General features: G+C 41.8%; 2 protein-coding genes across 2 annotated transcripts in view; one reads left to right on the top strand and one right to left on the bottom strand.

Annotated features, from left to right (window-relative positions):
• The window catches only part of LOC133459635 (reticulon-4 receptor-like 1), a 136,886-nt gene extending 123,306 nt beyond the window's left edge, over positions 1-13,580 (bottom strand). The window contains exon 1 of the mRNA XM_061739774.1: positions 13,003-13,580. Within this exon, the coding sequence (XP_061595758.1) occupies positions 13,003-13,015 (13 nt within the window). The 5' untranslated portion in view covers positions 13,016-13,580. The remainder of the gene's footprint in view (positions 1-13,002) is intronic.
• The window catches only part of taok1b (TAO kinase 1b), a 377,870-nt gene that overhangs the window by 177,437 nt on the left and 184,250 nt on the right, over positions 1-16,183 (top strand). The window lies entirely within an intron of this gene.

Below are 16,183 nucleotides of genomic sequence, written 5' to 3'. Positions count from 1 at the left end.
CTGTTGTCCAGGGTTTGATGAACTCTCTCCCTCTTTGACCCATCTCCATCAGTACCCCCCCCCCCCCCCCCCCCATGTTGGGCTGCAGCCAACGAAGCCACCTAAGACTCAACTGCAGAGAGGAATCAGAAAAGACCAAACAGGAAAGGAGCCAAAAGAGCGGAGGCCAGTGGAACTTACACAGAAAATGCTACAAGGCAGCCGCTGTACATGCATATTAATAAATTAATACATTTCAGGATACTCAAGAACTTCTTCTGAGATTCGTTGCATAGTGTAGACAAAACATAATAAATAATTAATGAAAATCTCCTTTTTAAATATAAAGCTACTGAAGCACAAACCCTTCTTCAGCCTTAAATAACTCTGCAGTATGAGTTTCAATTCAAATGAGAAAAAAGATCAGATGTGAAATTTGACAAGTTTAAATAGATATATGAGGTTAACGGAGCGCCATGGTGACAAACATTTAATAAATAAGTGAAAATAATGTAATGTAATAAAAGGGTCTTACATAGATTAACTACTCCCTTGTGCCTCTCCTGCCCTGCAGGTAGTTTGTCACATACTGGGTTTTTTAACTGTTTTTTAAAGCCTTACGTTCAGCATTTATCCCGTTAAAATGACTCTATTATGATTTGTGGGAAATATCTATCCATTTTACTACTTTGTAGTAATTAGTGGGGGTTAGGGTAAGCCAGGCAGACAGGAACCTCAAACATGATCGACCCCCTCCTCGGTCCCTCCAGCCGGCGTGTCTACGGATGCCCCAATACCATTTTTTTCACACCGAGTATGAGTATTTTAATTTGTGTACTTGCCGATGCCGATGCTGATACCGAGTACCGATACGATACTTCTACAAAAATAACTAGGCTAATAATGCAATGAATTGGAAGACAGGTTTTATTTGCAATGGATAAATTCAATAACAATAAATAAAATTAGTAGAATAACTATTTTAAACAAAAAATAATCTTTCTGTGTAAATAAAAAGTCTCCACAATGGCACTGTCTTCACATTTAAGAAAATATCAAACATATAACAAATCAATGAAACATCATATGGTGGTTCGAGTGAGAAGACGGCGAAATCCTTGGTCTTCTACAACTGACAGTGGCTGCTCATCCAGCGCTATATAACGGGTTAGAGCCTCCGTTATTTTAACGGCCCGTGTTTTGTCTCTTGCCTGATTGTCTGTCGCTTTGGCAAAACCGGAGCTAATGTTGGCTGTTGTGGTCTTGCAGTAGCATTAGCAAACTCTGTATACTCAGCTTTATGATGCGTCTTGAGATGTTTTTATCAAGTTGCTGGTATTAAACAACGTATTCTCCTTCCCTCCTCTTGACACCTTAGCAGCACGTAGCTTCAGTCTGCCTTGCTTCTGTTGTTGTCCCTTATTTTGAAATATGTCCACACTGCTGACATCCCGCTTGCATTATTTGTCGCTATCTTGCCTGAAACGGCATTGCCAGTCTCACTCATGGGTATCACTCTCTTTTCATCACCACGCTAACTGCAGCTCAACATCTCCCCCTAGAGTCACTAATCAGTAACTACTACAACAATGAAGTGGTATCGGTGCGTGGTATTGGAGAATTTTTGCGAGTACGAGTATATGAGAGCAGTATCGGCTCTGATATCGATACCAGTATTGGTATCGGGGCATCCCTAGGCGTGTCTCCATCACACTAGCGCCATGTAACAACTGGTGACCGAACAAATAACACAGCCGACCACAAGGTGGCAGTAATATACTTTTTTGCTGTTCGCAAACAACCTGCAGCATAAAAGGGGACGAAAAAGATGAATGCTGCAAAAGAAGGAGAGGAAGACGCAAGTAAGCAAGGAGTTCTACTCGCATTTTTGTTAGTGTTTTTAACATACACCGCAGTGGAAGCGATTTAAATTTAGAGAAAAGCCCCTGCCGGACCTCCACATTAGTATAACAAACCAACAAGGCTTGAACCAACTCATCTGTCATTTTTTTTCTGAAATCTCCAATCTCATCAAATGTACTCGCCAGGGCCGGCCCAAGCCACCATGGGGCCCTAAGCAAAATTTGATTTTGGGGCCCTCTATTACTGCAAATTAAACTGATTATTGATCATTCACACACCCACTATAGACGTATTTCCTGTTCTTCCCTGTCATTACAAATATACTTGTAAAACTAGATGTAGCAGTAGTCTGTTAACATAATATTGTTTATGTAATAATATTAATTATTGTGTTTTTGTACAATAACATACCTTTGATAATGTATGAATCATCACTCACACATAAAAAAAATCTTTTTATTTTATTTATTTATTTATTTTTAACTCTTGGGGCCCCCTACTGGTCACGGGGCCCTAAGCAGCCGCTTAATTCGCTTATGCCTTGGGCCGGCTCTGGTGCTCGCAGTAAAATGCTTCTCGTCCTGTAGGTTCAAATGTCAACCTGAGTGTCCACAGGAACGTTTTTCCCCCGTAACGGTTCCTGAAGGCCACAGTTACAGGGTCGTTCCTGGTAATGGACCTGTGTCTCGACAATCCAGCCCTGAAAAACCTGCCCAGAACGCCCACAAGTGGAAACGCAGTGAAAGGTAGAAGTTTAAGCCTCCTGAATGAGCACCTTTTAAAGCCGAATACGTTTTGAAGCCACATCCTTTTTCTATATTCACGCAGTCTGTACTTGGAGATCACAAAGAAGGTCATTTTGTGTTTTGTTATGCTTTTTTTTAAGATATAAACCATTAGATTGAAGGTGAGGAACTAACTAAAAGAGCAACACTGACAGAAGGTGAGAGATGTAGGTATTTCGATAGCTGACACTGACATTCATTATGTTCATTTTTTTTCATTTATCACAAGAAAACAATTTAAAATTGAACCAAAACCATTAAGTTAAAAATAAAATGTATTTAACTTTTTATTTTAACTATTCTAACTATTTATTTGTATGTCTCCAGTATCTCTGATAACTACCTGAAGAAAGTTTAAAAACAACCTTTTGGATACCAAGTTGCTGTAAATGCATGATGACTGAAAAGTTCAAACATTATTTTTCATCAAATACTAATAATTCACGTGAGCTCTTGAAGTACTAATCTGTGTCCAGTGAGCTTATTCAGAATAAACATTTCAAATAATATTCTCATACGTTAGCGAACGCAATGATAGGACTCCCTTTGATGCCAGTATATCTGCATTTTTCTCATACTGCATTCTGATATAATCTCCATCGAGCACCGGTGAATGGTCTGGTTGTGACTTCAAACTGGGATAAGATTGTCCTAAAGAAATGACCACATGTTACACTGGTAAGAAATCGGAAACGCTCATCAATCTCTCCACAAGGTGTTATGGTGCAGTGACAGCATGCTGGTCCTGCCTCTGTGCTCGCAGCTATTTGCAAGTTTGTTTTGGACGGCATCGCACTGCAGTAAAAGGGGCAAAAGATGATCCAAGATCAGCTTTTTCTTGCTACAGTCCCACCAGCATGAACATAGACTTCCAATCACAGGAATGTGGAACATGATGCATGATGAAACTCTCCTAAAGCATAGAGAAAGTAGTCAATTCTGAAAAGTCCACCTTATTTTACACACATTTGTGGTTGTGTTTGCAGTGTCAAATCATCCACTTCAAAGTTGAAACATTTCCTTATCCCGTTAACACCGAGCTGGAGTTGGAATCCTTTGCAACAACTTGCAAATAATGGCAAGGTAAAAACAGCACAAGCCACTTTAGGCAGTCATATTAAATAACTCAAATACAAGTTCTGTTTCCATGGCAATATCCTGCATACTTCATTTATTTATGTTTACATGGCTCTTTGTGAACTGGAGAAGAAGATGAATATCAGGCTTATCGGGAATAAAACCCAGAACTGGCGCTGTTGGCCACAACAACACGCATGAAAACATGCAACAGAGAACGTGAGTGGGGCTTATCATGATAACTGGCATGTGGAACAGAAGAAAACAAGATAAAAAAAAAAATGGAGGTCGTCAGAGGGGAGAAAGGGGAGAGCGAGGCAGGGAGAGGATGGACGGAGCTGTGTGATGTGCTCCGAGCCCACGCTGCTGAGAGCTGTGGACCCCAAACGTCTTATCGGAAACCAAAACAGCTATCAATTATTCAACAGGTACACAGCGAAGCAGCTACAGAAGAGGAGACATGGGAGGAGAGGTTCGAGGACGAAAGTGGGAGAGAGGAGATGCACTATATCCTGTTAGATATAAACATAAAAAGATTTGAATTATCTTTATGGAAGTGTGTTTAGAAACTAAATATGTATCGACGACTGATTTCCAACGCAGCTGTCATTTTGTCAGCGTGTGCACTGGCAACAGTAAACGGACATTTAAACTATAGGTTTTTATTTTGTTGGAGCCAGTTAACGTAAGCAAATAAAAGGAGGAACTAATCTCTGACCCGGTAGGTGTTCTGGCCGGAAAGCACTCTGTCCTGCCTCACTTTTGGCGCTTTTCCACTAGCACCTACTCGGCTGGACTCAACTCGGCCTGGTTTCTTTTCCATAACAATTCAGCATCTGGAGCAGAAGTAGGAGGTTGGAGTGAAGCTGCTGTGACGTATTTGATTGTGTGATCTAAACGGAGAAGACAACGACACTAAAGATGTAGAACCTGGAGGAGATGATAGATGTGCTGCTGGGTCTGTGGCTTGTGTTCGATATCAAGTTAATAAATGAGAGTGAGAGAAGCTTCAAGCAGCAACGCTTTTTGATTTTTGTTTGTTTGTCTCGGCGCTGCTAAAAAGTCCGTTGGTAGGTGAGCAGCTATGAAGTGACAGAGATCCTGGTAGATCTGGTTGTTCCTTATCTCCCATCTAGATCCCTTTTTAATTCTCTCCTCAGCACCAGGTTTATGAACATCTGCACCTCAGAGTTGGATCACCAAACAGACTTTTGCTGCCATTGCCTGTCGAATAAAATGAAGAAGAAGCCGCCGTCAGAGTCGCTCTTTCGCTGATTTCGACCTCTTGACTCAGACGTCTGACTCCAACCCCCCGACCAATCGGTGGCCTGTAGTGTGATGATGTCAGATACAGCCGACTCAGCAGCTTAGAACCTCGGCAGAGTAGATACAGAAAAGTATCTACTCAGCACGTTAGGCCACTAGTGGAAAAGCGCAAAACCGAGGCGAGTCGGGCTGAGTAGATACTATTGGAAAAGTGCCATTTGATGAACAAAAGGATCTGTTGTTTACAAGTTTCAGTTGATCATTAGTTAAAAGTGTAACATGTTGTTTTGGTTTCATTGTGTCAGATAGTGTTATCCTCAAGGAATTTAAAAAAACAAATAAGCAAGAGACGAGATTTTTGGTAAGAGAGGCTTTTTAGTAACAGACTACTGAGCATTTGCAGCTGAATGGGAGTGACCTTTCCCGGGAAATGTGTCCAACGCTGTATTTGCTGAATCACCTGTGTTCAAACAGTGCAACAAGAAGTCAAACTCACCTGACAACTCGCGTCAGAGTCACACATCTGAGCCGCTGTTAAAAAAGATAGACAGCCCACATAATCACAAATTGATTTTTCTTTCCGTTCTGTAGCCAGTTATTTGGTAAGTTAGAAATGTCAGATGGTGTATTATTGCATTTTAAGCAATACCAGGCTTCCTCCAATGATTCTCTGGCCTTGATGCACATAAATACAATTTTAAACTTTCCTCTCATTCCACTCAGACAAGAATGTTTCCAAAAATGTCTGCAGTTCATTCACTGCAATCAGATGAAGCAGACCAAGATGCTGCTGCAAGCCTCATTCAACTGCCTCATTCAACTGCCTCTGCCGCTGGTGACAAGAAAATGCCAAAGTTCCCGAGCTGGAGAGGGAGAGATTGAAGCATCACACCCACGCAATCAGCTACCATCAGCTCCAGCATCTTCACCTGCCACTGGCTCTCTTCTTCACGAGAGTGCATTTCCCTCAACCTCCAGGTAAAGTCTCTCGCCAAATAATCACTCATTTCCTTCATGTGACTATTTTCTGTCTCACATTTTATCCCTGCCTCTCCTCGTTTTTCTCTGCATGTCTACAGCAGCATCTGCTTGGTCTATAGCCCCCCCCCCCCCCCCCCTGACATTTACACTAACGATTCCTGGGGCACACGTACAAAATCCCACAATCCTCGCCAACACCTTGTGTTTGCTTCAGTATTGTATGTCATCAGACAGATGTGTATCCCTTTAATCCAAACCCTTCCTAACACTGACATAGTCAAACACACCCTGCCCTTCTCTCTCTCTCACACATGCATGCAATACGCACTAAATGCACAACCTGCCCTAGGCTGTTGCTAAGTGAGCCTGCAATCAGAGGTCTTTGTGGGACTCCTGATGGGGAGTGGTGTCTCCGTTGATTGGGCCCTTCGTTCAAACAGGCCTTTCCTATTGGCTGTGCTGCTAGCTCTTTAGGTACACTCAAATTAGTTCCTTAGTACTTACAGGCAAATCAAAAACTGCCTCACTGTATCAGCATTTTGACAAGTATTTTCAGTTTTATTGAAGCATATAGTTTATTAAGATTTCCTTGGCTTTCCTCTGCTTGTTTGGGGTGAGGGATCTGCCAAAAAGATCACAGAGCTGCCCTCGTCATCTTGTCATCACATTATTAGTTGTGCATATGGCCGCCTGAAAACGAAGCCTGTCACTTCAACTCAAGGCCAACAGCCCAACTCGCAAATGTCAGCATCCTGTTTTCATCAAGCAGCAATAGAAGGAGAAACGGAGCCAAATTTTGGGATAATCTCCGGGCTTCAATGGTCTTCCTGCTATGATGTACAGACACCTCTTCAGCTACACTCACACACATGTCGTTTTTACAACATTTGATGACATGTTAGGGCAAAAATACAGTGCACAGTAATTTCTTTAGATAGGATGAATTCATAAAATACTAGCATGCAAAATGATTTGGCATGGTATTAACACTACCTCACCAAGGCTGAAACCAGACTGAAACCAGGCTGGAGCCAGGCTGGAACCAGGCTGAAACCAGGCTGGAACCAGGCTGAAACCAGGCTGAAACCAAGCTGAACCAGGCTGGAACCACGGTGAAACCAGGCTGAAACCAGGCTGAACCAGGCTGGAACCACGGTGGAACCAGGCTGGAACCACGGTGAAACCAGGCTGAAACCAAGCTGAACCAGGCTGGAACCAGACTGAAACCAGGCTGGAACCAGGCTGGAACCAGGATGGAACCATGCTAGAGTCAGGCTGGAACCAGGATGGAACCATGATGAGCCCAACTTAACAGAAGGTGAGCCTGTCAAGACTAACTCATTTCTATTGTTAATTCCGCGGCAGCTAATTGCCATAGTCGTGACAACTGCTTCCCCCAGTGTGGTATGCTCTGGTTGCTGCGCAATGTTCATGCAAATTGTTCTCAGGTTCTTGAGACACAAGTGACAAATGTGAGGTTTAAAAGTAAAGACACACAGGCCAGCGGGGGATGAAAGGGAACAATTTAAGCCGAATTTTACTATTATTAAAAAATATGCATATGTTGAATATGGAGAGAGTTATTACACTTCCACACAGGCGACTTTCATGCCATGAAATACAAATACAAGTGATGCTGAAACAACACAGGATGCGAATTACCTTAAGCAACTACTGTGAACAGGTTCTTTGGATATTTAAAGGTTTGCAGTGTCTATAATGAGAAAAAATTCCCAACAGTGCTTCTTTGTTCTTCTAAATGCAAAGTACATCCAAAGAGTAATGTCCTAATTGTGTCAATACAACCACGTCTTTTCATTTTAGGTTGAAGGGGAAGTTTGGACAGCACTCATATTTATTTACACTATTTGATCCTGAAGCAACAAACTTTATACCAAATTAAGAAGCTTTGCTTGGAGACAAAGTTAGAATAAAATACCAAAGGGCTGATGTGAAATGCCATTTCTCACTCTGTACAGCATAATTTGAAGCGCTTGTTTGACTTTTTTTTTAACATCAAACAGACTCTGCTAATTACGTTTTTTTTTCTTTTTTCTGTTTTCACACCATCATTTGTGAGAGTTCATCAGATTAGCAACTCTGAGCTGTAACACACATCAGTTCCCGTAATTATGTCAACGTATTTGTACATGGTGAACAGGTTGTGAATGCAGAGCACGTTCCCAGAAAAGAGATGTGCAGCTAAATGATAAAGCAGGATTGAGCAGGGAGAGGAGCCGGGGATACAGGAGACACAAGAGTGGAGCCAGTAAATAACCTTGAGATGAGGCAAGACAAAGCAGTTGCAAAGGTCGTTGATATGCACGGGCACAGCCATCACGCAGACGCTCGCAGTATGCCTGTGTGCTGATGCGTTTCATCCTCTCCTCCATTGTGATTTGCATTACAGATGTAACTGACCATCACATCCAATCCACACCTGTCATCAAAGCCCAAGATAATTTGGATCTCTAATATAAGACATCCATGGGCTCGAAAGTCCCACATTCCCTACATTATGCCCTGATTTGAAAAACACCCCCCCATGCCACCTTTGGATGTCCGTACTGCAAATCTGGATCAATCTCAGAGCTCAATTACTGAACCATTTGGTGTTTCACGACCCACAAGCACAGTTTGTCACAAATCCATATGTTTTTGTCATGCACCGGGGCGATCATAGATGCTCGTAAACACATGCTGAGCACCGCAAAAGAGCAACAGCAGCTTGTTTGACTCGAGACGTGACAATGGCCTGCAGGCAGAATGTATGTGTGCCAGCACAGCTGTCAGCACAGGGGGAGGAAGTACGGATCTGACATTAGTCTTTTTGTCACGCTGCCATCAGATTCACTGCTTTACAACCAACTGTAGTTTTAAAACTTGGATAAAGTGACATTCATCAGTGTGCTCTCAAAACTTTTGGTCTTTAATCATGTCTACTTCCTTATTAATTTAAACTAAAGTTGAGTAAGAACTCTGTAATGCTGCTGGAAAGTTTCCTAATTAAATGAGACTATATTCACATTTGGGTCAAGAGAAGCCACTAGGCCGTGAGCCATGCTGAGGACACCACCTCAACCAACAGTGACTTGCAATTTAACCATCAAATATGAATATTGATCAGTGAATTTCAGCACAGAGCAAAGGTTCCTTAGAGATAAGTGTGGATCAATGTAATCACACAGTAATTTTGCTGTCTCACATGTCACATATTTTGGTGATATAGAGGGAATGCGCATGACGTCACAGATGCGACTTCACAGCGGGTTACGCCCACTGAGTGGCAGAAAGACTGAGTGGCAGAGTAAACTTTCAGTTTGAGCACTCGAAAACATCTACAATTGGAAAGAGCTGTTGTGGGATCAACTCTACTCATAGATTTAGCAAGAAATCGGAGTTATCGTTTTACAGACTGCCGAAAAATAAGTTTAAGAGAGACAAATGGATCACTGCAATTCGCAGAAACAACTGGATTCCAGGCACCAAAACGTGGATTTACGGTTCCCATTTTGTATCAGGTAATGTTGGATTTTTGGGTAGCTAACGTTAAACAGTCAAATCATAAAGTTCGGTGTCCTCATCACTTTAATTTCGCCAACAAATCCTGCCTTGAAGTAGGACCAAGCGTCAAGACTTTTGTATGCCTTCCAGCTTTGCTTCGTGTATTTCCCCAGCATAGAAATTAAGTACATATAAATATCAGGAAACTGGATTTGTGGCCAAATATTAATGTCCATGGACCACTGGTTCTTGGGGTAACTGTACGGGTCACTGTCAAGTCCAACTGCCTTTAATTTAAGCCCATAATCGGCTGTTATTTCGTCTTTTCCACAGTTTCCCCTACTAGTTGCAGCTGTTTTTGCTGATGTTTTGCCACCCAGTGCAAGTAAGGGGTCTTGGTCCAGTGGGAAAGTGACGTCAATGCAAACCCTCCATTACAGGAGTGACAGGATACAATCACTCTAAAGTGATAAGGAGCAAAGATTAGGATTGCCATGTCTTTAAAAACTGGCATTCACAAGTAGATGCACAAATATGCTGCCTTCCATATAAAAACTGGAACTTATCCATCTATTTTGCGGTCACTATCTTTGTGCGATGCATAGATGAGAAATGAATCGTGAAAAACGGGAGAGATGGGGGGCAAAGATATTGCATGTGGTGAAGGAGATAAGTGGATCAACATTTGCACTTCACTGAGCCATTGTCATCATTGACATATAACACACAGATGTTGTTAACAAAGATGAGGACTGAGTGGGACATAAACATCCTGAGGATATCATTATCCCACATGTCAGTACGAATAGATGTCCACGAACTGGTTTAGTCATCGTGGAAATATCGCTCATCAGAACTTGACAACGATGGCATCTATAAGTTTTCCTCTGTGATGAAGTCATCTGATGATTGTTGTTCGTGGGCCCAGAACTACAATACTGGGCGAGCAGGTTGTCAAACTTTAATTCTAGCTAATTTTCTGAGAAAAAGAACACACAGATAGTGATGTATGGGTGGGTCTGATTGGGTTTCTGATATACAACGTCAAATTTCTATGTCTGAATTCAGTGAGAAGTGACAATATAAACTGCCTGGACAAAAAGATTTAATTTAAATTCATTCAATGGTTTTTGAAAATTGTTAACCACTAGCACAGCAGTTCTTTATAGATTCTATTAACATTTTTTTTAAACATATCCATCTATTACTCCAGTCCACCTCCCAGGGGGAAAAAAGAAAGTGTGTTACCTATGGGTCTTTTAATTGAGGCTTGAAGTCTTCTGGCTTTGAATTTGGAGCTTTTGCCAAATCAGGGTGCTTTAAATACCACAATATGGAAACATGAATCCATAATTTATGAATAGAGATGAATACATTTGTCTGAACTATGACCATGAAATTAACAGACAATTAAGTTGTAAGGCAGTTCACATGAATCTGACTTAAACTATATGTATAAATGATGAATAAATTAACCTATTCAATTATGACAAATATTTCTACTGATCTAAATACATTAGAGTTTTTTGGACTGTTGGTCAAATAAAACATCACATTTTCTCTGCTTATCTGTATTATAATTTATATGTAATGTTCTGACATTTTAAAGATAAATTGACACATGGATCAACCCATCATAAGATCATTAAGGAGTGCAATTGTGGAGATGTGACTGCACTTTTATTGCTGTCACTAAAAGAAAACCACCACTTTGATTGTCTTTTTTGGTAGTTAAGTTCTTTTTTTTACTTTTAACCTTTGCCACATTTTTGTTCTCTGTGTTGTTGTCTGCATTACCGTGGAAAAAAGTAGATGACTAGAGAGACAACCAAAAATGTCTGGAGATGAGCACAAAGTCAAGTGAGAGGAACAAATCCAGCTTCAAACAAGCTGGGAAACAAAGATTCGGCAGTTACCCAAACCAGTCAAGCCGGCAGCCAATCAGCCTGCCAGGCCCCTCTTCTCTCAGAGTGATGCTGGCAGCAGGAGCTGCCTGAGCGCAGATAGAAAAAGAAAGCGAGACACACACACACGGAAAGAAAGATACAGGGAGTTTTCATTACTCAAAAAACACTTATTCTCTTTCTCCTCCCTCTCTGCCTCTCTTCCCTGCAGAGAGATACAAGCGGGTAAAGGTGACAGATATAGATAACTGTATCTCGGACTGACTTCTCAATTACTCTGAACTTTATTATTGTGACTGGCAGTAACATATTTGTGGGTGGAGATACAAAGCAATGCATCTGCCTTCACTGCCGTGTGATTTTGGCTGTGTGCGGGTGGGTGGCTGTGTTACCCTTTTGAAATGACAGGAAGATTAAAATTGAAGCGTGTCTCCCTCAAGCCAACAAGCTCTCTCTGTCTACCGGCCTCACACACAAACCTCCATCCACACGTACACGAGATGACAACCCTAATCAGTCCTCTGTCAAGCCCATCAGGTCCCCCCCTTAATGAGGAGGTCGCCCGGCTCCTGCCCTGTGACCAGGCCCAACCGAGGGGGCTAATGCATCATGATGGGCATGGATGCCTGCACGTTGTTCCCCTCCTCTGCACAGAGCTGCAGTGAAATGACAAATGACAGACTTTGAATGTCTCTGTTGAAGAACGTGTTTGTTCTCAGGGTTCAGCAGTCCTGTTATCACAAAAACAGCTCTCTGACAAGCTGCCTTTTGCCACAGCGCCCTGCATGCTCTATTTGGGGGACAATTGGCAGATGAGTCACCGCTCCACACTGACTTCTCTTTAAAACGTGTTTTTGTTCGGTTTTTCTCATTTTTCTGGACGCCTATGTTTTTTGTTTTTTTTCCAGTGTATGCTTTCAAGAGTGAATGATGTTTTGTTGAACATGTAGCATGTAGGCTATGTGTGAATTTTTAGGATTTGTCAGAGGTTAATGGGAGCTTTTCACGCTCTGAGCCCATGTGGGAGACGGGGAGAAAAGAGCTGGCGTGAAGTCCATGTAAGAGGCAAGGTCATCGTGGTAAAACTTCATACCTTTCCTCACCTTTCCTCCCCAAAGACAACAGCGTGGCGGGGCGGCTGTTCCCCGGGCGGCTGTTCCTCCCTCCGGGGGGATGACAGCCGCCACAGGTCCGGTCCAACCCCGGACCTCCGTGCTCCTCCTGCCGCTCAAACTACACACGCAGGTCGCCGGGGAGGCTCCAGCACATACAGGCCAAAAACCAGAAGAACTTTTACAAGAATTAAAAAAAAAGGTCAAAAACTGTCAACTTCATCGTTGTCCACGCGCTCCCCTCACGCGCTCGCTCCAGAGGCGCGCGCGGCGCCAGCCCCTCAAGTCTCCACAAACTGCAGTGCGGCAGCTGTTTGCTATTTTAAGAATTATTTTTACATGAAGAGAATAAATATTTAATCTCCTCTCCAAGCCTCGGCCGCCAGAGCGGACGAAGGGGCCGTCGAATGGTTCAACTATTTTGGTAAGACTCGAATTACACCGAAATCCGGACAATAATGTCTTCCTTTCATTCTTACTTCATGATTTGTACCAAGTCGGAAACACACAGATAAAGCCGCCGCGTCCTACCTCGCCGGAACATGTTGGCGGCTGTCGGCGCGGCTCAGACCGGCTGGAGCAGCATCCTCGGCGGGGCTCGGTCCCGCGCTGCTGCCGGCGGCTCCGGCTCCGTCTCCGGCTCCGTCTGGCCACCGCCAGATACACTTCCTCTTCTTTTAGTGGAGCAAAAACAACCGGCGAGCCACGGTTGACATTTGACAAAATTAAAAAAAGAAAATAAAAAAAAAAGAAAACGTACAGAGGAAGTTTTGTAATGTTTCAAGGAAGACCAGGAGGAAAAACAACTGGTCCAGCCCCAGCTCTCTCTCTCGGATGGGTCGAGGTGATGTTTCAACTCACCGCCATTCGGTGTTTATGAATTAATAACATGCGACATGACTTTATTTGACGCCTTAATTGGGAAGATGCCCTCCAGAGGAGCCAAAAAGCAGATAAAAGTTCCTTTATGCCTCCATCATCATCATCATCATCATCATCATCATCATCGTCCTCCTCCTCCGGGCGTGTGTTCGGCTGCAGGTCAGGTGGAGTCGGGAGTCGGTGCGGTGTGTCTCCGTTACCGGAGAGCTGCGAGGCTCCAGCCCCCTCCAACCTCCCACAGCGAGAGCTGGCGAATGCCTGAGCATCTTTCTCTGTCTCTACATTCAAACGGGTCCTGCTTCACCGGCGTGGCGGGGAAGCAGCCTGCGCGCTCATGAACCAATTATAGGAGCTGCTCTCACATTGAAATCCTCCTCGTATGAGGTCTTGCACTGCTATTCTTTCTGTCGCTCTTTTTTTATCTCCCCCAGTTCAATTTCAACATTTAATTTAACAAATATTACAAAACGCTTCAATTACAGCGCATTTATTGCTTTTCACTTACTCCAATCCTTCTCCTTCTTCCATCTTTCAGTACTCCCTCAATCATGCTGCCTCTCGAATTCAAATGTAAAATTGTTCTAATAGCATAGCCATAATTGAATTCCAGTGTAACAGCATTTTGGGTGAAATTTGATGTGTGAGTTCCTATACGGAAGAGTATTAGGGCCAGGCAGGAGAAAAATAAAAATAATATTTTAGAGGAGGAAGATTTTTTTTTCATTATGCACTTCGAGAAAAATGTCGAGAAAAAAAGTCGAAATGTCGATATTAATGTTGAAGTACAATGTCGAGAAAAAAGTAAAAATTTTGTGAATAAAGTTGAAATGTTTAGAAAAAAGTAAAGATTTTGTGAATAAAGTTGAAATGTTGAGAAAAAAGGCGAAATTTCGACTTTATTCACGAAATTGTATTTCAACATTAATCTCGACATTTCGACTTTTTTCTCGAAATTGTATTTCAACATTATTCTCGACATTTCAACTTTTTTCTCGACATTTCGACTTTTTTCTCGACGTGCACAATAAAAAAAAATCCTCCTCTCAAATATTTCTTCTCCTGCATGGCCCTAATACTCTTCCGTACTTGCACCGCCATTCTTGCTGCCGCTCTTTTTATCTCCCCCAGTTCAATTTCATATCAACATTTCATAAACAAATATTACAAAACGCTTCAATTACAGTGCATTTATTGCTTTTCACTTACTCCAATCCTTCTCCTTCTTTCTGCTTTCACTCCTCCAATCATGCTGCCTCTCAAATTCAAATTTAAAATAGTTTTAATAGCATAGCCATGATTGAATTCCAGTGTAACAGCATTTTGGGTGAAATTTGATGTGTCAGTACAATTCTGCTCAACAAGAAAATTGTTTGTTTTTTTTAACCAGGACAGAAAGCAACTGTTTTTATTGAAGTAAAAAAAAAAATAAGAAGAAAGCAGAATCTTTTTAAAGAGCTCAGGGCACAGTATGTGTAGGTTAGCTGTCATAATTCGACAGTATAGTTACCATATTTTTTTAATTCTTTACTTCACAAAATGGAACACTTTAACAGATTAAATAATTTTCATATGAGGCGAAGAACACCTCAGGTTTAGGGGAATAGAGTTGTGGGAGAGTTTATAGATTGTTAAAATGTGTCAAAATAAGAAAAAAAAATTGTAAAAAGCCATTTAGAGGATTGTAATTTTTTTGCGATTTTCTATTTCGGTAAGATTACCAAAGATTCAACCCATTTTGTTGTGAACACTTGACTGGGATGCAAAAAGAGCACTGTCAAAGAAAAAAGCCAAATAACTACATATATAATAGAACTAAGTTAAACATGAAGCCACCAGGTAACCACTTCCATCCTGTACCACGTGTCAGAATTGTAAACTTTCTGTGAAACACATTAAAACATAACGCTGAATAAGATTATAAATCTTAAGCATCAAAAGTGGCCCAGAAATGTTGTGATGACAGTTTTTCCAAAAGTTTTTAAAGACGTATGAGCTCCTGCTGGATCTCTAATAGCTTTGAGATGCATTAGGCACTAGAGAGCTATAGGAGCAGTATTGCTAAGAGCTAGTATCATTAAGTGTTTGACTTTTTTGGGTTGAGGACTCTCCTCCCAGTTTCTAGAGGATAGTTTGATCAAAGAGGGGATGCTTGATCGCTCATGTAATACATAAAACTCACGTAGGTTATGTCTAAAGTTTCCATTCAAGGTTACCAACTTCACAAATTGATAAGTCAGTGCACCTTACGTCATCACCTTATTAACCTACTTTGCAGAATTCAAAAAGCACATGTTAGCATCAACTGTTGGAAGAGGGCAATGAAAGTCAGGCCTTTACTACTGAGGTAAAGTGTCTACTATAATCATATCTGTGGTTAGTGGGACCAGGATTTGTTTTCCCAATTTGATACTGAAAAACAAAAAAAAAACATGGCTTTCTGGCCACATTCTGTATGCAAGAAGATTGAAAAGCCAACCAGAAACCAGATGTTCAGTATATCCTTACTTCCAGCCATCTACACGGATGTAACAACCTGCTAGTGGGACAACCATCACAGCAGTCCTCCATCAGTCAGGCTTTTATCACAGTCAGCTGGATAGAAGCAACTGTAGTTAAAAAACATTCCAGCTCATGTGGTTTTTAAAGGACCCAAATGGCATTAGATAAACGCTTCTCTGATCTGCTGAGAAAGAAACTCAACAGTAAACGCTATGTTTTGAAAAGCAGACCCTGCACATTATCTTGTAATTGTAACCAGAAATAGGAACTTATTCTGTCTGAAAACCCACGGAGCATCTGTGGGGAGAACTTGTTGATTAGCAGTTTATAG

Source organism: Cololabis saira, chromosome 14 (genome assembly GCF_033807715.1).
Source record: "Cololabis saira isolate AMF1-May2022 chromosome 14, fColSai1.1, whole genome shotgun sequence".
NCBI classification, from domain to species: Eukaryota; Metazoa; Chordata; class Actinopteri; order Beloniformes; family Belonidae; genus Cololabis; species Cololabis saira.
The sequence above is the reverse complement of the archived record's forward strand: the minus strand, read 5'-3'. Positions and strand labels throughout refer to the sequence as shown.